Genomic DNA, 21,433 nt, shown 5'->3' with positions numbered 1-21,433 from the left:
CAAACAAATGTAGAGCATGTATAATCTCATTCAAAGACAGGCATGTGAGTGTTGTTAACACATGGTGCTCCTTGCTGCATATTGAGTTTGGACTCTGTCAACTCTCTGGGCCCTGAGCATTTGCCTGTAGGACCAGGCACATACTGCTCCAAAAAATGTATGGAAAGGTATATTTACCAAGGTTTGACCCCCATCACCACCACCACCAAAACCAAAGAAAAAAAACCCCAAACCTCTGTAATCTCTCTTCTACAATAACATTGCCACTCGGGGGGCAAACAATAAGGAACCACGGCTTTCTTTACACAGCAGAACGGCGTTCCATAGTTCTGGCTCCCCACCATGTTCACCTGTTTTATTCCCCCAGGTGCTGTCTCCTGTGAACTTGCCCCTGGAAGCAGCCATACTTTACCAAGACCCCAACCCATCCCACTGCCCGCCCCTGGCCTGTTTGCATCTCACCGAGCAGGCTCCAGTCTCCGGGTGGCACAGGTCGGAGTGGCCGTTGCATTCACACAGTTCACAGTGGCCAAGGTACAGTCCACTCCCAGTGCGTGTGTAGCCTGGGGCACAGTCCTAGGGGACAGAGGAAGGTTGGTCTCCATTGCCCACAGGGTTCCTCCCAAAGCTGGCAGATCTAGCCTTCTGCCCCTCCCGCACTTTCCAGTGTCTAGTCCCCACTGGCTGTAGGAGGGGGCATCCCAGGCTACCCTTCACCCACAAGCTCTCTTAAGAGGCCCTGGCCTGTCTCTCATCTTCACTTTCATGCCTCCAGAAGGAGACAGGGCTTGGTGTGCCCAGGCAGTGTTAGCTTGGAGAAACATAGTATATATCCCAAATGGGGAACCTGCCTCATCTCAAGACCTTGGTTCCTGAAAATTGTGGTGGGAAAGGTCTTTATGGAAAAACTTCACAGCTAAATGGGGAAGTGAGCTGTGGAGACCACTTTGGATAAAGGGCCCTTGAAGATATATTTTTTTACATTTATCTATGTATTTGTGTGTGTGTATGAACCATAGCACATATATGGAGGTCAGAAGACAAGTTGTAGGAGTCAGTTCTCTCCTTTAATTATGTGGGCCCTGGGAAACGAACTGAGGTCCAGAGTTTGTGGCAGGTGCCTTTACCACCTAAACCATCTTGCCGATCTTTAGCGCTAGGTCCGCTTGCATCAGTTAGTAACCCTGCTAGGCCTGGTGGCACACACCTGTAGTGCCAGCACTTTGGAAGTGGCGGCAGGAAGATGCAGATGTTCGAGGTTAGCCGCTGAACATCTTTTATATATATATATATATGATAGCCTGCACTGCATGAGCCCCTGCCTTAAAAATCCAATCCAAACCAAAACCAAACAAACAGTGACAGAGGAAGCACACAGCACCATGGATGTGGGTGCACAGTGGGGATGAAGGACCACGGGTTTTGAGAGCAGGCAATTCTCTCTCCCCTGCCCCTTCTGTGAAAGCTCTCCTCTCCACATTCCACGGTCAGTTGGTGGATCTTTTGGGCCAGGCTGCAGCAGCGTGCATAGGGCACATAGGTGCTTCTCAAGAGCTCCTCTTTCAAACTTAGTATCTTTGAGGAGCACGAACTTCTACACTGGTATTTGAAAAGCTCCCGAAAAGACACAGGGACATTGAAGTGCAGAAATGTGGGCTTGCTTCAGCTGTACCCCCTCCTGACCTCCCTGCTATCCACCTGCCATCTCATCAGATGATAAGTGGATCAGTGCCATGTGTAGGGTAAACTCCTGTCCACCTGGTGCTCAAAGCTTGGGCCAGATCTAGCAGAGGCTCTCAGGAGCTTCAAAGTGACAGCCCTCTGTCCCACCCCACAGACATAGCACATCATGCCCTGATCTCTCTGTTCCATTCACTTTGTCCATATCCAACAGACACATTGTCCCTGCCCGGTTCAGATCATGGGATGCCTGTACCAGCGTGACTTCCCCACCTCAGGGCCCTGTTCGAGGCTGCCCATGGTGACCCTGCTGCAGGCCAGGTCCCCATGTGCTCCTCCTCCCAAGCTCATCAGCCCTCAAGCCTACGTGGTACCATCCGCTCCAAGCTGTGTGCCTGAGGTGTGTCCTCGCTCAGCTCTGAGAGGCTTCTGTGCTTGTGTGGGTCTCCCCATCTGAAAGCGTGCCGCTCTGTAGGCAGTACTGGCTGGAGATTAGGACAGACAGACTTTGGAGTCCATCAGATCTAGGCTCTCTACATGTTGGCTGTATGCCCTTGGGTAGGTCACCTATCCCTTGGACGGTTTGCTTCTGTCGGCTAAAGGGATGTCAGGAGTGATCGCAACAGTGTAAAAGCAGGAGCCACCTAGCTCAGAGAGCTGTCACAGCCTACGGCAATGGTCACCGACCAACCACCTCCCACATACCGTGACACCGGAGCAGATGCAGCCAGGCCAGCCACACACTCACCTGGCAGGACAAGCCAACATAGCCTGGAGGGCAGCGGCACTCTTCTACCTCGAGGGCTCGGGGTCCACCAGAGGGCCCTGGCTGGGCCACTTCTAGGCTCACGGCACTGATGCTGGCTGTCCGTGGCACTGAGGAGAACGTGGCCCGAATCAGGAGCTCATCCAGATCCGCCAGGGCCATGAGCAAGTGCTCACGGGTGGCAGGCTGTCCATCTGGGCGCCGCCAGAACTCCTGTGTGTTGGGGGGATAGCAAGTGTCAGTGAAAGCTCTGGGTCAGGAGGCCTGCTGAACTCGTGTCCCAGCGTACCCTCTGCCAAGGCGAGGATGGGCAGTCAAAGCCAAGAGCCACCCACCTCTCGGAAGATGAGCTCATAGCTCCTCCTCTCTGGGCCCTGGAGCGCTGGCTGGGAGGCCACCAGCATGATGTTATTGCCCTGTGGAGACACCAGAAAGGTTAGGAAGGGCATTTAGGGCTATGGGAGGCAGCCGTATCCACCAACCCCAAACTCTCCCAACCGCTTGGCCTCCCATCTGTCCACTACCCCAAAGCTCACGTGCCTGCTCGCTGCTCCCATGCCCAGCAGCCAGACTAAGATCTGGGGAGTAGCCAGCCAGGTAGGAGCATGGAGCCCGCACTGGCTGGCGGGGTGTTGGAACCTGGCTTCCATTTTCCCCTCTGCCTGACCACTGTGGATTCTAACGAGCTCACCGTAATCTGGATATCGGGGTCCGAGAGTGGGCTGCCCTGTGGCCCTGATGTGTAGGAGAGGGTGTACCGTAGCTTCCCGCCATAGGCTGCCACCTGCGGAGAGACAAGGTCACGCAGGTGAGGCGCAGAGCCCTTGATCCTGTGTGTTGCACCCTAACCTCAGAAGGCCAGAACTTTCAACACACAGAGCTGGGAAAGTTCCACCAGTTCCTCCCTTGCCTCACTCATGGGAGGACTTCTTTTCCATTCTCCATTGCCTGGCAGTCACAGTCAGCGAGCTCCAAGTCTCTTGTTATGTGTAGGTGTTTTTCATAAAATGACAAGAGTTACAACAGTGAGTCCCTTGGGGAGCCTGCCAAGGTAGTTTTAGCCCAAGCACAGTGCTGCAGGATTCTGAGGCCTCGGTCTGCTGGGCTACTGGCTTGGGGTCTGCCTCGAATTCACTTCGTCCTTTCTGTGAGCTACCTCCTTGTTCCTCCTCCCTCTCTTTTAAAGTATTTGTTTTAGGTGTGTGTTTGTATTCCTGAGTGTACGTATGTGAGTACAATGAGCCCCGAGTGTACGGGAGCCTGTGGAGGTCAGAAGAGGCACTGGAGTTACAGAGGGTCGTGAGCCAGCATGTGGGTGCTGGGGATTGAACCTGGGTCCTCCAAAAGAGCAGCCGGTGCTCTTAACCACTGAGCCATCTCTCCAGCCCCCTCCTTGTTCTCTTTAAAGAACAACCTTCCTGTACACTCGGGTCCCCCCTCTGCAGTGGCAAGCAGGCCAGGCCTGCCCAATCAGCACAGTTCTAGATCAGGAAGGTACGTGGGGTCAGGTCAGTCCCAGAGTGACCAGACGCAATGTACGCATACTCCTCTTTCTTTTGGGACAGAGAAACTCCCAACTCCCTCACACCAGGAGCTACAAGATGGCAGCAGCCAAGAAAAGGGTCCAGTGAATGTGTGGACCCAGCCGCCATCCTTGGACCCCATGGTTTTGCTGTTCTTGTTTGTTTTCTATTGTGGACAAGCCAACTGGACACGTGTCTTTGTAGGCATGACGAGATGGCTCAGGTTTGTCGCAAAGGGCTTTTTCATCCTGGCAACTGAGGTTCCAGCTCTGCCCTTTGGACTTTCCTCCCTCTCCTCCATCACCAGGGCAGACAGCTGGCTGAAAACTACCCAGCATGGCGTGTCCTTCTGGCCCAGTGTGTTCTTTCAATGGGTGAACATTTATCAAACACCAGCTGACTACACACCAGGCCCTGGGTGACACAGGTCCCAGGGCTATATTCTCTACCAACTCAGGGTGTGGTGAGGAACTCAGCACAACCAGATTACAACCAAAACAACTGGTTTCCTGTTTGTTTTGGATGCCAATGAGTTCACAGTCTCATCTGGGACCAGCTTTCTAGGAAGCGGAAGGCGTGTGCCACGCAGGAATGTTAGGCAAGGACTACAGAGTGAAAGCCTGGCCTCCGACTCCAGCTCTGCTGTCTGGACAACTGTGGACGAGTCACTTAGTCTGAGCCTTACTTTGCTCATCTGCAAATAGGAGCAAAATAATACTTTAAAGGGCACCTCGGGGATTACATCACTCAGGACACATCCTGTGGCACAGGCATCTTAGTGCAGAGAACACACTTGAAGGCTGACAATTCTCCGTGACTTCCGGTGCCGACCCAGATTCTAGTAGAATCTCCTCACCTCACTTTCTCTGGACTTGCTGGCCTGGCTTCTGAATGGGCTCTACATGTGTTATTCAAACCCTGGTCACCCTCTCCCCACCTGCTAGAGACCAGACCTGGGCCTTAAGAGCTTTACCACTGAGCCAAAGTCCCAACCCCTAGGCACACACATGTGTGTGAGGTCATGTGAGGTCAAGGTGACAGCAATATCAACTCGAATGTTAGTGCCAAGGTAACAGTGACAAACATCCAGGGCAGAGGAGGTCGCTCTGTTGGTAAAATGCTTATTGTGCAAGCATGGCGACCTGAGTTTGATACTCAGAGGAAACCTCCCCTCCCCCAATCCTACAGAAAGAGGCTGATCTCTGGGACTCCACAGCCAGCCAGCTTACTAGGTGAGCTCCAGGCCAATGAGAGACCTCGTCTCAAAAAACAAGATGGAGGGTACTTCCTGAGGAACGACACCTGAAGTAGCCTTCTAGCCTCCACAGTGTATGTACATGCCTTATGTGCACATGCAAGTACACACACACACACACACACACACACACACACACACACACACAATAGCAACATCCAGAATTCAGGACTGGTGGAGAGTTCTCAGAGGCCAGAGTTGGCTTCTGCAGTGGCAATATAGCATACAGCAAGCATCAAATGAGTGCACACGAGGTACAGGGAGAGAGGAGGGCTGTTCTGCTTCCCACCCTCTGATGGCTAAGAATCCTCTGACCACCTACAGCCCTTCCACTTCCTGGTTACCTTGTTCCCTAGGAAGGCTTGGGGCAGCTGCCAGTAATAGAGGCTTCCGGGCAGCAGAGAGAAGCCCTCGTAGGAAAGTGAGAACTAGGACAGAAGAGCGAAAGGTAAGAATGGGGCACAGGCAGCCCAGCGCAGACCCGGGGCCCACCCCAGCTCCACAGCACGGGCCCACCATGTTCTCTAGGCAACCTGCTTTCCCACTCTGGACCCAGGCCCCCAGCTCTTCTGTCTCAGTATGTTCTTGGTCTGGCTTGCCTCACAGTGGTGTGTCTTTCTGGTAGACCCCAACAGCAATGGGCACAGTGGTAAACACCTAAAATTTTAGCAGCTCTTTTTTTTTTTTTTTTTTTTTTTAAAAAAAAAAAAAAGAAAATGTATTTAAAAATGAAGCTGGAGCTGGACCTGGTTGTCCACACCTTTAATCCCAGCATTTGGGAGGCAGAAGCAAATGGGCCTCTGTGAGTTTGAGGCCAACCTGTTCTACACAGTGGTCTCCAGGACAACAAAAGTTACATAATAAGATCCTATCTTAAAACAAACAAACAAAAAAACCACCACAACAAAAATGTAGCCAGAGGGCTGCGGATGTAGCTCTGGATGGTAGTGTTTACGTAACTTGCATGAAGCCCTGGGTTCCACCCTAAAGATGGACTAAACGGCATAGTGGATCATTATTATCCCAGGACTCAGGAGATAGAGGCAGAAAAATCAGGCGTTCAAGGTCAGCCTTGACTATAAAGTGCCAGCCTGGGCTACAGGGGACTGTCTCAGGAAAAAAAATAAATAAAGTAGTTGGGTATGGTAGTGTATACCTTTAATTTCAACACTAGGGAGGCAGAGACAGGAGGACGGACACAAGTTCAAGGCCAACCTGGTCTCTATAGGGAGACCCTGTCTAAAAATGAAAAATAAAAAAGCCTAAGTAGCAGGCAGACACGGTTATTATCCCAGCACTCTAGCTGAGACAGAGGATTCTGAGCGTGAGGCCCGGCCTGGGCTGATGTGGGACCCTGCCTCACTCAGACTGGCGTAGTTACAGTGACATCTGAAAACAGTTACAGTCCAGTAAGCGAGCATGGCGGGTGGGCCCCTCAGTGAGTGGCGGGTACATACCTGAGAGCCTGCTTGGGAAGACAGAGAAGTGACGGAGGAAAAGGAGGAAGAGGAGGAAGAGGAGGAAGAGGAGGGGGGACCTGCTCGCAGGGCTGAGGCTAGCTGGGGGTGGGGGCGCAGCCCACGAGGAGGAGGTTGGGGGTGGGCAGCAAAGCTGGCAAGGAGCTGCCAGATCTCAGCATCCATCCTCCTCTGAGCCTCGTCCACCTGGGGGACCGGGAGAGGAAGGAACAGAATACAGGAATAGATGGACAGAAAGACACCCATGTGGCTCTGCCTTGCCCCAGGCTGCACCAGCCCCATCCAGTTCCCCCACTGTGGGCCACCCATATGCCTTTGTCTACCACCCTCTCTTTGCATCCTTTGCCCTCTCATTCCTAGGCAGAGCATCCTGGGATGAGGTGGACTGGGTCTGCTGAGGTCACCTGCTGCCCAGGTGCCCAGCAAGAGAAGGACAGAAAGTTCTGTGACAGTCATGGCGGGGGTGGGGTGGGGGTGCGGGTAGGTACCCACAGCACAACATAAGCCGCTCTGGCGTGTTTGTAGAACACTGGAGTGTCCTGGCCTGGACAGGCAGGAGAAGGTGACCCAGGAAAGGCTGGGTCTTGCTTCGAGGTCTGATCCCTAGGTCCCCAGACACAGACTGCCCCTGCCCTAGGTTACCTGTGATAACCGCTGTGCCCGGCCCCTGCCCTCAGGGTTCCCAAGGATCCTCCCAGTTGTCACAGCGGCCCGCCACTGTTCCTCTGAGAGGGATGTGCGGTTCTGATGGGGTGGAAGCCACAGGCCAGCTCAGCCCTCCCGGGGCTCAGACCTAATCCCATGGACAGCCTCTTCCCCATGCATGATGCCAGCAAGGAAGGCCACTGGTGAGGGAGACACTCCCCATCGAGGGGCTGGCACTCAGGGTTACTCCAGGCTACTAGAAGAGCACATGCATAGAGGTCAATGTGGTTGCTGGCAAATACACAGGGAAACTGGGGAGCCGGGCAGTCGCAGGGATTAACATCAAGTTAGTTTTCCTGTCTGCAGACCTCCAACGGTTGGCACCAGAAACACACCATGTGGCTGGCAGAGCGCAAACCCCTCCACACTCTCCTAGAGACAGTACAGGCTCAGGCAGGGCATCCTCGGGCATGCGGGTTGAGGGCAGCCACGGATACTCCGTGTGTGGTATCCCCATTTCACAGCACTCAACAACGGCCTACCTGGTGAGCCCGTCGTAGCCTTGCAAAGTGAGCCTCCCTCTGTGGGGCAACGGGAAGTACCAGGGGAGGGGATAGAGAAAAGTCTGAGGGAGGCCAGGAGAGACGGAACCAAGGGGAAGACCACACGAGATGGCTGCCAGGGTAGCGCCGGTTTCTCTCCAAGAAGCAGGGACTGGAATGCCTCAAAGCCCCACTGCTGAGTAGGCTGGGGGGTGGCTGACTAGGCACCGGCCTAAGCTGGTGGGGGACTCACAAACTTGAGTCCCATTTGCCCCAGTACCATGGCCATGATTGCATGAGGACCCTATGTGGCTGCCCTGGAGTTCACCTTTTGTTTATTATTTTATTTTTATTTGTTTTATTCATGTTTGCCGGCACATATGTCTGCGTGAGGCTATCAGATCCCCTGGAACTGGATGTAGTTACAGATGGTTATGGGTGTTATGTGGGTGCTAGGAATTGAACTCGGTCTTCTAGGAGAGCACCCAGCACTCCTAACATCTCTCCAGCCCCTGGAGCTCACCTCTTAGACCCCGCCCTTCACAAGACCATCTTTGTTGATGATGCCTTCCGACCAGACCCCACTTCAGAGTCGAAAAGATCGTTCTCTCTGCCGAGCTCAGCTTTTTAAGGACACATCTGACCTGGGTGCAAATCCTGCCGCTATTGCCCATTAGCTGTGGGACTCAGGCGAAGTCTTTGACCTCTCTGGCTTTACTTTCCTCTGCTAGGAAATGGCAGTGGTGCTGGCTGATTCGTGTGCTCATGGTTTAAGGTGCCTGAAGTGTGTAGTCAGAGCTCAATAGAAATGACCTGAGAATCACCATGCCAGCACCCCGCACTTGGCCTGCAGCACCCATGAGCACACAGGGGATGCACATGAAAATGGTCTCACCCTGCACGCGTTGTGGCCCGGCCCGAAAGCTCAGTCATTAACAACTGAGTTCTCAGCATGTGTCAGGCACAACCATCCCAGCCATTCTGCGCTGCGGAGGCCAGGTGTCCAGCTAGTGGACAGCCCAGGTGAGATGTAATCTGAGGTCTGATGGTCCCCAAAGGCCACATGCTGCATGACAGGGCAGCCACATGGCAGAGCTTGTGTCTGAGTCCTGGTGGACCCCCTGCTCAGCAAGGACCTGGCTCAGAGCTGGCACTCGGCCTATAGCCCCACTTGTACCTTACCTTGTCTCCCTGGTAGGTTTCTGGAAGCTGCCAGTAGAAGGACTCTTGGCCAAGATGGGCAAAGTTGCTGAAAGAGAGCTGGGCCCCATCGGGCACTGACTCCACAGTGAAGCCCCCTGTCAGCTGGCTGTTGCGCTGTGGGTTCACCAGGGCAAAACCTTGGAAGTCCCCAGGAGCAAAGTGGGTGGAGATCTGGCAGCAGGAGGGAGAACAAGGGGTTAGCTAGGTGATGGATTAAACACACCAGTGTGGACAGGGCACAGAGCTGTAAGGGCAGGACATGGGGCTTGCTAAGACCAGGGCTGAAAGAGAAATGATGGAAGGGGTAGAGCTCTGGGCTTAGATGAAGGATATGCTCAGGGCTGAGATGAACAATAACAGAGGCCAGGAAGGACTCGGGCGGGTGTCAGGTCACCGGGCTCAGTCCCGGGGTGAGCAGTAATGGAGGCCTGGAGATGGGTTACCCTCCTGGGAGTCTGGCACCCAGCTGGGACAGTGCTCCTGACCTACAGGGGGCAGACCAGCTCTTACCAGGTGACGTGAGTAGGAGGAGCTGGCGCACTGCTGGGTGACACCCATGCAGAAACAGGGCAGGCAGCCTTCCGGGTTGCTGGCACTCAGGTGGAAGTGGTGGGGTCGGCAGTGGCTGCAAGTAGGGCCTTCCACCTGGGCCTGGGGAAGATGGACAAAAAGATGTGTGCAGGGACTCGGAGGTGTCTCCTGGGCCCCAGAAGCCTCTGAGGCCAGCCTTCCCAGCCTTTTCTAGCAGGTATAGAAACAGGGCAGGCAGCCCTGACTATCCCGATCCATGACCAGGCCCCAGGATCCCCTCAGGTACCACTTGACTTCTCTTCAGCCCCAGCAGTGGACCAAGCTAGACCTCCTAGAAGGCAAGGTTTTGAACTGACCTTGCATTGGCACTGACCAGCGGCGTCACACTGGCTGCTGATGCTGCCATGGGGGTCACAGGCACAGCCCGGCACCTCTGGCACCTGACCGTCTCCTGAAGTGTAAAGAAGCTGCAGATGGCATCCCCAAAACCAACACCGAATACCCCATCTCCACAGCTCTCTAAGCCCTTCACTCAGCACCAAGAGGACTGCTGCCGGCTTTTGAGGGTGTGGGCGGTGCCTCTTCCTGACCCCATGTGACAGGTGGAGAAGCCCAGAATCAGAAAGGTAAAGCCCCTCTCCCAGGTCCCGGGGAAACAAAGGACCAGTCCTAGCTCTCCCTGGAGAGAAAAGCACCCCCCCAGTGCCCTCCCAAGTCTGCAACTCTACTCACTGTGGCAGGGCTGGCCCTGGCGGGGGTTACCATAGTAACCTGGGGCACACCTGCAGAGAGAGACAGAAAGTGGAGTCCTGGGAAACTGGTGAAGAACCTGGGCCCAAGGGGATCTGGGTGTGGACTCAATGACCCCACAGTAAGGGAAAGGACTCATCGGCCTTGTGTGTCCATTTGATAGATGAGGCATGGGGGAGAGAAAAGCAAGGGCAGAGCCAAGACCACAGCCGGTGAGTCAATTTCATCAGACCTTGACCCCAAGGGTCAAGATCAAGAGGTTTAATGTTGGGCCTGGTGGTGTGGGCCTATAGTCACTTCTAGGAGATGTAGGTAGAGGAACAATAGTTCAAGGCCATACACAGCCACATAATGAATCTGTAGCCAGCCCTGACGACATGAAACTCTGTCTCAAAATAATAAAACAGAACAAAGGGTCTAAAACAGGGGTTCTCAACCCATGGGTCATGACCCCTTGGGGGGTCAAACAACCCTTTCATAGGGGCTGCCTAAGACCATGGGAAAATACAGATATTTCCATCATGATTCATAACAGTAGCAAAATTATAGTTACAAGGTAGCAATGGAAATAATTTCATGGCTGGGGCACAGCACAGCCCGAGAAACTGTTTTATAAAGGATTGCAGTGTCGGGAAGGTTGAGAACCACTGGTTTAGTGAAAGGACTCTGGCCAGGGTAAGACAAGGGATGGGCTGGACGGTGGGCTATAGGCCAACGCCAGGCTGTGGGGTGAGGCTCCCAAAGCTGATGGCCTTTAAAAGCCTGTGCAAGAAAGAGCAGAGGTCACAGCCTGCTGTGAATAGCTGGATTGGGGTTCACCTGATACCTGACAGTCTCTCACCTCTCACAGTGACGCCCGCTGTGACCCGGTGAGCATGAGTCACAGGTGGGGTGGCCGTCTGTGTCCAGGAAACAAGTGTGGGCAGCCCTGGGAGAGTGGGAGAGACCAGTCAATAAGGCATCGGCTGCCCCTGCTGGGCTCTGTCACAGACCGCGTCAGTGGCGGAAGTCTATGCCGAGAGTTCCGTTCCTACTGCCTCACTCATTTCCACTGAGGAGCTACAGTGGGTACACTGTCCCCTTTTAGGAGACTGGGGCTCTGGAAATGAGGATATCTCTCCCCAGTGACACACTGAGAAGTGGCCAACCTGAACTGTCGCCTCTCCCCTGATGGGCAGAAGAGGAGGTAGGAAGGGTAATGAGCATTTGAGGGAAGAGTGGGGCCCAGACTCACTGGCCAGCAGCAGGGGATCCATGGCATGGGCAGGGCTGGCAGTCCTGTGGTGTGCCACGCTGGGCATCCCCATAGTACCCTGGCTGGCACTGCTCACAGCGAGCCCCTTCCGTGTGGTGCTGGCAGCTCTGCAGGGACAGAGGGAAGGTTGAGTTTGGGCTCCTGGAAGCCAGGGCTCTCTGAGGATGGAGAGTGAAGGGGCAGGACTCACCTGGCAAACGCCGGTCTCAGGCTCACAGACCTCCGAGTGGCCATGGCAGTTGCAGCGTTCACAGGTGCCCAGGTAGAGCCCGCTGGGCATGCGTGTGTAGCCTGTGTCACATTCCTGGGGACAGAAAGATGGTGGAGGGTTGGGAATGTGGGGAGAGACAAAAGAGGAAAGGCCAGAGAGCACGGCGGAGGAGGCTGGATGGACAGATATGGCAGACCCAGACTCACCTGACAGGAAGGGCCTCGGTACCCAGGTGGGCAGGTACACTGCTCTACTTCCAATGCGGGATCCTGGCCGGTGTTCTCCGGCACAGCCACGTCCATGCTGATGCCAGAGATCCTGGATATGAAGAGACTCAGAGTAAAGGGATGTTCATTGCGCACTGAGAATTTCTAGAGTCCTGTGCTCCATCACCACGTGGCCTCCCCTCTTCAGCAGTCTCACAGGCTGCCGAAAACAGCTCAAATATGCTGCTTCCTCCAAAAGGCTACCACCTTGTAGCCCTCCTTGCCTGGACGCGCTAAACTACCCGGCTCCTCTGGGGACTCCTGAAAAGTTGACTCAGGGGACTCTGGCCCCGGCTTCTTAGGATTCTGGGGGGCCGGGGGTGAAGCAGCATGCTCACCATGCCACAGGCAGAGTCTGAGGAGCTACACCATGTCTCTGCTTAGTCTAGAGACCTCTCTGCCCCTCCTCGGCCCCAGCTACCTGCTCTCAGCCGGCTGCTGGGTGTAGGATGCTTGGATGAGGAGTGCGTCGATGCCTGCCAGGGCCATCAGCAGGTGCTCCCGTGTGGCTGGCTGCCCATCTGGCCGATGCCATGCTTGCTGTAAAGGAAATGACATACGATCCATTCTTGCCATCCCGAGTGCTGAGGGCCCAAGAGAGAGGAACAAGGAGAGATGGGATGGGGCTCACCTCCCGGAAGGGCACTATGAAGTTGCTGGGCTGGCCAGGGCTGGGCTCCCTTGAGGCATGGTGCTCCAACACGATGCCATTGCCCTGCAGCACCACCAGCGGCGGTCTGTGCAGGGGCGCGGAACTGGGCCGGGGCCTCTGGGTCACAGTGAAGCGCAGCTCTCCTCCATAGGAAGTGACCTGGGGCAGGGATGGACAGGCTCTCAGCGAGAGACCTTGGTCAGGCCACGTTATTGAGACTGTCTCACTGCCCTGCCTGTGTCGTTCCTCTGAGCTACCCACCTTGTCCCCTCGGAAGCTGGCGGGGAGACTCCAGAAGTAGGGTCCAGACAGGAGGTTGTGGAAGGAGGAGAACAACAGCTCCCCGGGTGCGGGGGACGAGACGCCCTCACTGGTGGTGTGGGTGCCGTCGGCGTTGGTCAGGCTGAACTGAGAGGGCTGTTCGGAGGCCCCGAGCACCTGGAAACAGAGACCGTTGGGAAGGGGCAGTGGTGGGACCCACCCTTTGTCCTTCCGGCCCCAGGCGTGGCTGTCCCATCCAGCTGCCGTCCTCTGGTGGGTACCTGGGCGCGGCTCCAGGAGGAGCTGCTGCACTGGCGGCTGACCCCCATGCAGAAGCACTTGAGGCAGCCGTCTGGGTTCTGCTTGCTCAGGTGGAAAGAGCCGTCGGAGCACTCGTTGCACAGGCGCCCCACCACGTTGTTCTGTGGACACAGTCGGGAGCTGCAGGATGGCCCACAGGAGGGGCTGCCTGGAACTAGCAGTGGAATCTGCCCCCAGGCTAGACGGGGGTCCCGAGGGCCACGGAAAGCACGCACACGCGAGGCATCACCGCATCAGACCATGGTGCTCACGGAAACCGTTCTCCCCCTTTCTCATCAGCTGCTAAGAGGCTCACTAATGAGTTTAGACATGAAACGAAGCGAGCTGATCGAATTAATTGCCGCTACAACTTATGATGGGGAATCTCAGGCTAGTGCCTCTGCAGCCACCTCACTTAACTTCCATTAGCATCTTGGGAGGCAGTGGAGATTTTTCCATCTTTATCAAAGAGAGGTTTGCAGATATAAAATGAGACACAGGGTTACTCTGCACGCTTACCTACTCTGAGCTATAAGGTCAGGTTGGGAGTGCCTGACTGTAAAACCCACCAGTTCTTTTCTCCACTGACATCTGATCCTCCCACTACTGATGAGGTGTCAACAGGAAACCTCACAGGGTGACACAGGAGAGGGCCAGAATGCATGCAACGGATGCTGAAAGCATGCCAGAAAATTGAATCGAGGGCAGCTGACTCCTTAATCAGTGTATGGAGGACCTATGAGCCTCAGGCAAGGCCAGTGCCCACTCATCAAGGGCCTCTTCCTCCTTTTCGCCACAGTAAGGCCGGGACCAGGTCTGAGAGCGTAGACAGTCCATGTACCTTACATCGGCAGGTCTCTTTGGGGGCGGTCAGGCTGCCTCGCTCATCGGTGGTGCTCAGGCTGCCTCGTTCATCGCAGCGTATAATATCCTGGGCTGGGGGGCAAGAGGAAAACATTGATGGGGGGGGGGGGTGGGAATGGGTGGCTCTCCAGGGATTCTGGGCTGGGAAGTTGGGGAGGAGGAGCAGCCCAGGCCAGCAGGAGATGACAGGAGATGGTCACAATACTCACTGATGGGCCTACACTTCCCGCCTGGCTGGATGGGGTTGCCTTCATATCCAGGGGCACAGCTAAAGGGGACAACACTGTCACACCCCAGCCCAGGGACATCCTGTCTCCTACCCTGAGCCCCTGCCAGCTCTCCCTTACCTCTCACAGCGGCGGCCTGTGTAACCTGGGGCACAAGCATCACAGGTGGCTTGGCCATCCGTGTCCAGGAAGCAAGTGTCTGAGAATCTGTGGGGATCAAGTGGGCAGGGTAGTAGAAGGGTAGAACTGGTGCCAGGCCTGACCTGCTAACCCCAGGAAGAACACGGAGAGAGACCATGCCATCTCGGTGCCATCCTGGCCCCTGTGGCCTCATAGCAGCTGTAGAAAGGGAGATGGGCCCAGTATACAGAAAGGGAAAATGAGGTCCACAAGAGATCAAAGAACATGGGACAACTCAGTGAGCAGGTCAGGACTGGAATCCACATGGGTACTCAGATTCCCTGACAGAGAATGTCCCCAACTTGCCACACTACCATATCCTGAGTAGGGTCTGACCTTCCGGAGGCATCAATGTATGGGCAGGGGCAGGGCCGGCAGGCAGTGGCGGTGGCCTTTGTGGCATCTCCAAAGAAGCCAGCCTTGCACTTGTTACACTGAGGTCCTTCTGTGTTGTGCTGACAGTTCTAGGACAGGAAAGGGTAGAGGGTGACTCAGGACCCACTGAGCAGAACTAGGCCAGGCTAGACAGGCTCTAGAACGTTCCGCAGCTTTGCAGCTAGGAGCACCCAGGTGCCTCCCCTGGTAGTGGTAGACCAGCATAGCAGCCAATCTCATAGATGGTTCAGAGCACCACTTGATATGGATCCAAACCTGTCACCCTCTTCCAGGCTGCACGTAGGACCAGTTCTGCCCTAGAGTTCATTCTGTCACCCCTACAGCTGCTTAGGGGTCAGGAGATGTTATGTCTACCTTGTCTGTGCCTTCTCTTTGGTCAGCTCTACGATCCTAGTTCCCAAGAGACAAGTGTGATCTCTAAGCCCCGATTCCCTCAGCTGTCCCCAAGGGAGAGAGACCTTCACCTCCCCTGTCTGGACACTGTATCTCTTGTTAATGCATCCAGAGGTCATTGTAGTTCACCGAGATCCATTCAAGCCATTCTAGAGGTCATGCGATGCTCATGGATGCAGGAGAATTTGACTCCTATCCAATGTCCAAATGGCATCTTGTGATACTCACCAGGCAGTGGCCATAAACAGGGTCACAGGAGCTGGCATGGCCATTGCAATTACAGCCAGAGCAAGTGCCCAAGTAGGGTCCGCCAGGCACCCGGGTGAAGTGGGCATCACAGCTCTCACAAGACAAACCAGAATAGCCAATGGGGCATCTGTGGGGACAGGACCAAGATAGTGGCTGTAGAAGCCACACACATCCTGCCCTTTCACCTCTACTCCAGATGGCACCCCCGTGGCTCATAGCCCCACTGGGGCAGGCACCTGCACTCCTCCACACTGTGAGCACGGCCATGGCTGGTGGTGTGAGTAACTGTGGTGTCCATGACAATGTCACTCAGCCCCACACTGGCCATCTTGGTGTTGTACACTGTCTGCAGCAATACAGCGTCCAGGCTCGCCAGGACCTGCAGCATCTCAGCCCGCTGCACGGGCCTGCCAGACTCGTGCACCCAGTGTTCCTGAAGGGCACAAGGGTCGTTTAGACTGTCAGTGCCTACACGGCATGCCTCACTCCACCCTGGCCAACCCTGCCTCCTGGACGGATCCCCGAGATTCGGGAGGCACCCACCTCTGAGAGCTGGACCTGGCGCTGGTTCAGAGTTCCAGGATGGGTGGGCGTGTGGCCTCGAGAGTGGAGGCGGTACCCTGCACCCACGAGGATCACATCTGGTTTCTGCACCGGCTCCAGCGTGCCTCGTGCCAGTTCATAGCGTACCTTGTAGCGCAGGGAGCCACCATAGGAGTCCACCTGGCCGGGACAGAGCAGATCAGGGCAAGGCAGCCATCCTCAAGAGGCTGCATCCTGTCCTCCACTTCCTCGCTCTGGCCACTGGAGGCCCTGCCTAGCAGAAAAGGCTCACAGAGAACTGAGCATGGGGAGCCCAGGCCTCGGCTGACCACATGTAATGCTGTACCCATGGAGGCCAGTGTGGGGCACTCTAGGCAGGCCAGCGAAGGGTGGTTAGGAAAGACCCACAGGGGCTGGGAGAGATGCAGCTGCCCAGCTTCAGAGTGAGCAGAGACTGAGCAGGCCCCGCCCTCCTCACCTTGTTGCCCAGAAACTGCTTGGGCAGGGCCCAGAAGGCGTCATGGACAAGGAAGCGGCGGGACAGGTCAACCAGCTGGAACTCCTGCAGGGCCGTGTCAATCTGCAGCTGGGTGGAGGAGAGGGGTGGCACGCCAGGCTGTGAGGGCATCGTCACGTTCACACCTGCAAGGACAAATGCAAGGTGAGGATCGCAGCCCGTGCTTCACGGAGAAGAGACATTCAGGTACACAGATATGTCCCATGTTGTTATAACTGTCTTCAGTATTTCCTCTGGTAACATGTGATCCAGGTGTATAGCCTCAGAGCAATGGGCTAAGCCATTCCCCCCAGTGCCCTACAGGTGTGAAATAGGATATACTATCTAGGTTGTGTGAGCACTGCCTAGGATGCTCACACGATGGCAAAGTCACCCAGCAATGCACTTCTTTGAAGGTATTCCCATGTTAGCGACATACAGCTACATGCAGGCCTTGTGGGAGAAACTGCTATGGTACAGAGCAAAAATTGGAACAGAGCCTGCTGGAGAACAAAGGACCCTTGGTGGAGGCACCTCAACCTGTTTGTAAAGGGACGGACACTCCTAAAACATGCATGCCCGTGGGAGAACTGAGAGCTGGGACCCAGGACGGGGAGACCGAGAGAAAACTAGCCTCCTTCCTAAAGTCAGAGCTGGCATGGCACAGGCCTGTAATCCCAGCACTGCTGGACAATGAGTTTAAATTGTAGGCCAGGATGGGCTACCTAAGACCCTGTCTTAATCCATTCAACCCCACCCCAAAGAGAAGCATATCCACTCTTTTGTCTTTTTAAGCTTTTCTGGTGGTGGTGGTTTTGAGACAGGGTTTCTCTGTGCAGCCCTGGCTGTCCTGGATTCACTTTGTAGACCAGGCTGGCCTCGAACTCCAGACACCTGTTGGTCTTTGCCTCCTGAGTGCTGAGATTAAAGGCATGTGCCACTGCTGCCCAGCTCTCATCTTTCTAGTCATTTTTATGCCCTGCAGTTTTGGTGCATGCCCTAGGGAAGGCCATCACTGCAGAGTGACAGGTGAGAGCCATGTCCGAAGCCACAGAGTCAAGGAAAAGAGAAGAGGGCCACTGCAGCAGGACTTTCAGAGCCTTTGGCCCCTCAGGCTGGAAGCAGTCCACTGGGGTTAGCAGAGAACTAGACAGGGCTGGGGCCTGAGCCTGGACAGAGGCCTCAGTTTTCTGATCTGTAAAACAATGCTCAGCGCTTCGGTGGCGAGCGCTTCACTGACTCGGCTGTCACCCCAGCCCTCTTTTTAGCTGTGAGCGAGTGGATGCATGCATGCTGGTGTGCGTGCATGTTTGGAAACACAAGGCCTGGCTCCAGTCTGTGCTCCCTACAACCCGAGGCAGGGAAGATGCAAACATGGATTGGGTTGAGCTAGAGGATTTTCTGACATAACTCAGTGTTTCTGAGTATTTCCCTGTCCTTCGGCCCAGGTCTTTTTCTGCTTGTCCTAGGTTCCCAGGAGCCTGAAGCCCCCATAGCCCCCACATCCACATACCTTTGAAGTCATTGGGCTGGTCAAAGCTCAGCCGGATGTGGTCCCGGAAGCGCCGGCTGCTCTGGCATAAGTTGGTCACACCAAAGCAGAAACAGGGCAGGCAGGAGGCACTGTCCTCCAAGTAGAAGTGTCCATCGGGGCAGGGGCCTACCGGGAGGCAGGGGAGAGGCTGTGGTTGGCCACCCGCAGGAGGTCCTGCGGCACTGGTGCCAGTCACCCCCCCACGCCACCCGCCTGCCCCACCCATCTGCAGCACCTCGCTGAGGGACGAGCTCCAGCACGCCATCTGGAATGCCGAACACCATGCCACGTGCGTTCATGGCCTCACAGGTGTATGCACCCTGGTCTGCCTCCTTCACATCACGGATGATCAGCGTGCCACGCCCGCCCTCACTGGTCATTGTCACCCTGGTAGGCCCCAAGACAGCGGTAGGTTAGGTTGGAGCCACAGACCCAACCTCTTCCCCAGGCAAGTCACTCCCAACCGAGTTGCACCTGGGGTGAACAGGGATGTGGCCCCAGTTGAGCCTCCAGTTGATGATGGGTGTGGGGACACCGATGGCTACACAGGTGAAAGTCACAGTCTGGCCTCGGGAAGCCTGGATGGACTGCTGGGGAGGAGTCACCACCTGGGGAGGCACTGGGAACAGCAGAGCAAGATCGGAGTGTTTACTTGGCAACAGGGGCAGGAAGGACAGCAGAGAGTAGAGACTGGGAGCGGAGAGCACAGAGAACCAAGTTGGAACCGCCCCACTCGCGCCGGGCCCCACTCACTGCAGCCAAACTCATCACTGCGGTCAGGACAGTCGGGTTCCTCGTCACAGTGGAAGCTGGCCGGGATGCAGCGGTTGGTGGAGACACACCGGAAATGTGTGGGCTCACACACTTCCCCAGGGAGCTTGACGGCTGGGGACAAAAGCAGGTGGAGTGAGCCCAGGGCAACACAACTCACCTGCCAGCTTCCTCAGGTGTCCCCTGTCAACTCCCTTCAGCTTGCCTGCATTACCCACAATGCCTCTGAAATGGAGCCAAATACAATGGGTCATAAAGTGACCAGGCTCCTGGCATTCCATTACAGAGACACAAAACAGACTGAGTAGCCCATGGGTTAGGCTGTGACTAATCAATGCAGGACACTATGTTCCCAGAGACCCACATATCCAGGTATCTCTTATTACCAATGCGGTAACAAAAAAAAAAAAAAAGGCTAATGTCTGTCCAAATATAGTGGAGCAGGAGAGACATAGCCAGACAGCTGTCTCCTAACTGTAGTTCCAAACACAGAGGGCAGCGTCCCTCACTGACCAGTAAGGCCGGCACACCTCCTGGAGCAGCGACAGGGGCACAGTGGGGCCTGGTATACTCACGACAATTGACCTCATCCGTACGGTCCTCACAGTCAAAGTCACCATCACAGCGCCACAACTTGAGAGCACAGTGTCCGTTTCCACAGGGGAACTCGTTAGGCTCGCAGGGCGGAGGGGGCCCTGTGTGGACCAGGCAGGGGTTCGCAACGGTCCTCGGCTGACCAGGACCCAGTCCCCACTCTCCCGTCCCACGCAGTGCTCACCACAGTCCAGTTCGTCGCTGCCATCCCTGCAGTCTTCCTGCCCATCACAGAGGTAGTCTCTGGGGATGCAGTGCCCACTGTGGCAGGTGGCCTCCTGGGGGCCACAGGCTATGGGTCTGGTAACACTGGGTAACAGAAACTGCGGTCCATATGTGACTGGCGGTGGAGGTGTTGTGACTGCCTCTGGCCAGAGTGGTAACGGCGACACCTTCACCACAGCAGGTGGCAAGGAGCTGAGCTCTGGGTCCGCCTCCTCTGTGGGCAGGATCCCTTGATGTTTAGTGAATGGGTGGCTGTCACCTCTCATCCCACGGTCCCCCATGCTCCCAGGAGTCCACCCCATGACCAGCCTCTGCATGTCTCTTTCCCCATCCCCACCCTCTCAGACCTCTCTGCCAGTACCGAACCCTTACAGCCCAGAGTGTCGGATGTAACCCCCCCCAGCAGGCCACCAGGGGGCCCCTGGAGTTCCCAAGAGCTCCTCACCGCAGTTGAGTTCATCAGACATGTCCCTGCAGTCAGGCCTCCGGTCGCAGCGGTACTCCAGAGCCACACACTCATTATAGCTGTGGCATGCAAACTCCGTCTCCGTGCAGACCCTTGGGAACTGGGGCACTGTGTGGGGGTGGCGGGAGAGGAAGGGAGTCAGGTAGCGGGCTGAGGGAGCTACGGTATGACAGGCAGCACAGGCAAGCACGGCTTTGAGTGGCTCTGCAGCCCAGGTCAGGCCACTGTGGCAGACAACAAGAAGCACTTAGTGCGTGTACTCCTGGCACACGTGGAGCAACGAAGTGCAGAAGCCCTTACACGGACCCTCACACAGGTGACATGCCACACGCATGCAGCCACCATGCCATACACGTGCAGGCCACGTCCTGGCTCAGTGAGGACAATGAGACAGTGAGAGGAGGCAGCCACGAAGCCTTTTTCTCCTTCCGTCTTTTAGGTTCTCTAGGAACCCCCTGGACCTCGGCCAGGCTCATGGGCTCACCTGGTGTCACTGTGACCCCCACAGCAGCTGGGGGTGGCGGGGGGGGTCTGTGCTGGAAAGGAAGCTGTAGTCAGCAACCATTCCACCTGGGACCTGGAAACTGAGGCCCAAGCGGAGCCTGCCGCCCTTCCCAACTCCCCTCCTGCTCAGAACTCATTGAAGGTGTGGGCAGATGACTAGGGCCTCCAGAAAAAAGGTTAGGCCCCAGTCTGAAGAAGACCCAACAGAGCAAGCTTGACTTTGGGGTACATCAACAGAGATTTTTCATGTAGAACAAAGGAGGTGATAGCTCACTAGTTTTATTTTCTCCCCCCCCCCCCCCCCCCCCGAGACTTGATCCCATGTAGGGATGGAATTTGTCCTGCTCGGAGCTTTACTGAGTCAGAGGCACATGACGTATGTGACAAGTGAGAGAGTGTCCTCAGTAATCACGCTGGGATGGAGAAGGGCCGAGTACTTCAGCCTGTGAGAGGCCCTAGTACCACAGCTTAGGAGGAATGGACCAGAACTGGCCCAGGAAAGACTCGGTGGATCTAATAGGACAGTGGGTAGTGAGACAGAAAACCTGGTCTGGCTACTGCATCTAACGACTGTGTGACTTTGGGCTCATTTTCTGCCCTCGATGGGCCTGTTTGTCTTCCGTTTCCCATCCACCGTGGGTTCCGGTGACAGCAGCCTACATACAGGGTCTGG

The 21,433-nt window shown here is 55.6% G+C and overlaps 1 protein-coding gene across 2 annotated transcripts in view; it reads right to left on the bottom strand.

Moving 5' to 3' along the window:
* The window catches only part of Hspg2 (heparan sulfate proteoglycan 2), a 97,135-nt gene that overhangs the window by 35,321 nt on the left and 40,381 nt on the right, over nucleotides 1-21,433 (bottom strand). For both annotated transcript variants that reach the window (XM_055610927.1, XM_055610928.1), the window contains 31 exons: nucleotides 20,236-20,364; nucleotides 19,750-20,004; nucleotides 19,547-19,666; nucleotides 18,954-19,085; nucleotides 18,675-18,819; nucleotides 18,436-18,587; nucleotides 18,180-18,326; nucleotides 16,649-16,812; nucleotides 16,171-16,350; nucleotides 15,864-16,060; nucleotides 15,607-15,754; nucleotides 14,926-15,053; nucleotides 14,530-14,616; nucleotides 14,392-14,450; nucleotides 14,160-14,254; nucleotides 13,300-13,440; nucleotides 13,019-13,195; nucleotides 12,737-12,916; nucleotides 12,527-12,645; nucleotides 12,046-12,157; nucleotides 11,819-11,932; nucleotides 11,608-11,735; nucleotides 11,215-11,301; nucleotides 10,356-10,405; nucleotides 9,980-10,074; nucleotides 9,603-9,743; nucleotides 9,072-9,263; nucleotides 3,138-3,230; nucleotides 2,782-2,862; nucleotides 2,429-2,659; nucleotides 463-576 (listed from right to left, as the gene is read on the bottom strand). In XM_055610927.1, coding sequence (XP_055466902.1) covers nucleotides 463-576; nucleotides 2,429-2,659; nucleotides 2,782-2,862; nucleotides 3,138-3,230; nucleotides 9,072-9,263; nucleotides 9,603-9,743; nucleotides 9,980-10,074; nucleotides 10,356-10,405; nucleotides 11,215-11,301; nucleotides 11,608-11,735; nucleotides 11,819-11,932; nucleotides 12,046-12,157; nucleotides 12,527-12,645; nucleotides 12,737-12,916; nucleotides 13,019-13,195; nucleotides 13,300-13,440; nucleotides 14,160-14,254; nucleotides 14,392-14,450; nucleotides 14,530-14,616; nucleotides 14,926-15,053; nucleotides 15,607-15,754; nucleotides 15,864-16,060; nucleotides 16,171-16,350; nucleotides 16,649-16,812; nucleotides 18,180-18,326; nucleotides 18,436-18,587; nucleotides 18,675-18,819; nucleotides 18,954-19,085; nucleotides 19,547-19,666; nucleotides 19,750-20,004; nucleotides 20,236-20,364 — 4,193 coding nt within the window. The remainder of the gene's footprint in view (nucleotides 1-462; nucleotides 577-2,428; nucleotides 2,660-2,781; nucleotides 2,863-3,137; nucleotides 3,231-9,071; nucleotides 9,264-9,602; nucleotides 9,744-9,979; nucleotides 10,075-10,355; nucleotides 10,406-11,214; nucleotides 11,302-11,607; nucleotides 11,736-11,818; nucleotides 11,933-12,045; nucleotides 12,158-12,526; nucleotides 12,646-12,736; nucleotides 12,917-13,018; nucleotides 13,196-13,299; nucleotides 13,441-14,159; nucleotides 14,255-14,391; nucleotides 14,451-14,529; nucleotides 14,617-14,925; nucleotides 15,054-15,606; nucleotides 15,755-15,863; nucleotides 16,061-16,170; nucleotides 16,351-16,648; nucleotides 16,813-18,179; nucleotides 18,327-18,435; nucleotides 18,588-18,674; nucleotides 18,820-18,953; nucleotides 19,086-19,546; nucleotides 19,667-19,749; nucleotides 20,005-20,235; nucleotides 20,365-21,433) is intronic.

The sequence above is a fragment of the Psammomys obesus genome, unplaced genomic scaffold (assembly GCF_907164565.1).
Source record: "Psammomys obesus unplaced genomic scaffold, mPsaObe1.curated_primary_1811, whole genome shotgun sequence".
Classification (NCBI taxonomy): domain Eukaryota; kingdom Metazoa; phylum Chordata; class Mammalia; order Rodentia; family Muridae; genus Psammomys; species Psammomys obesus.
The sequence above is the reverse complement of the archived record's forward strand: the minus strand, read 5'-3'. Positions and strand labels throughout refer to the sequence as shown.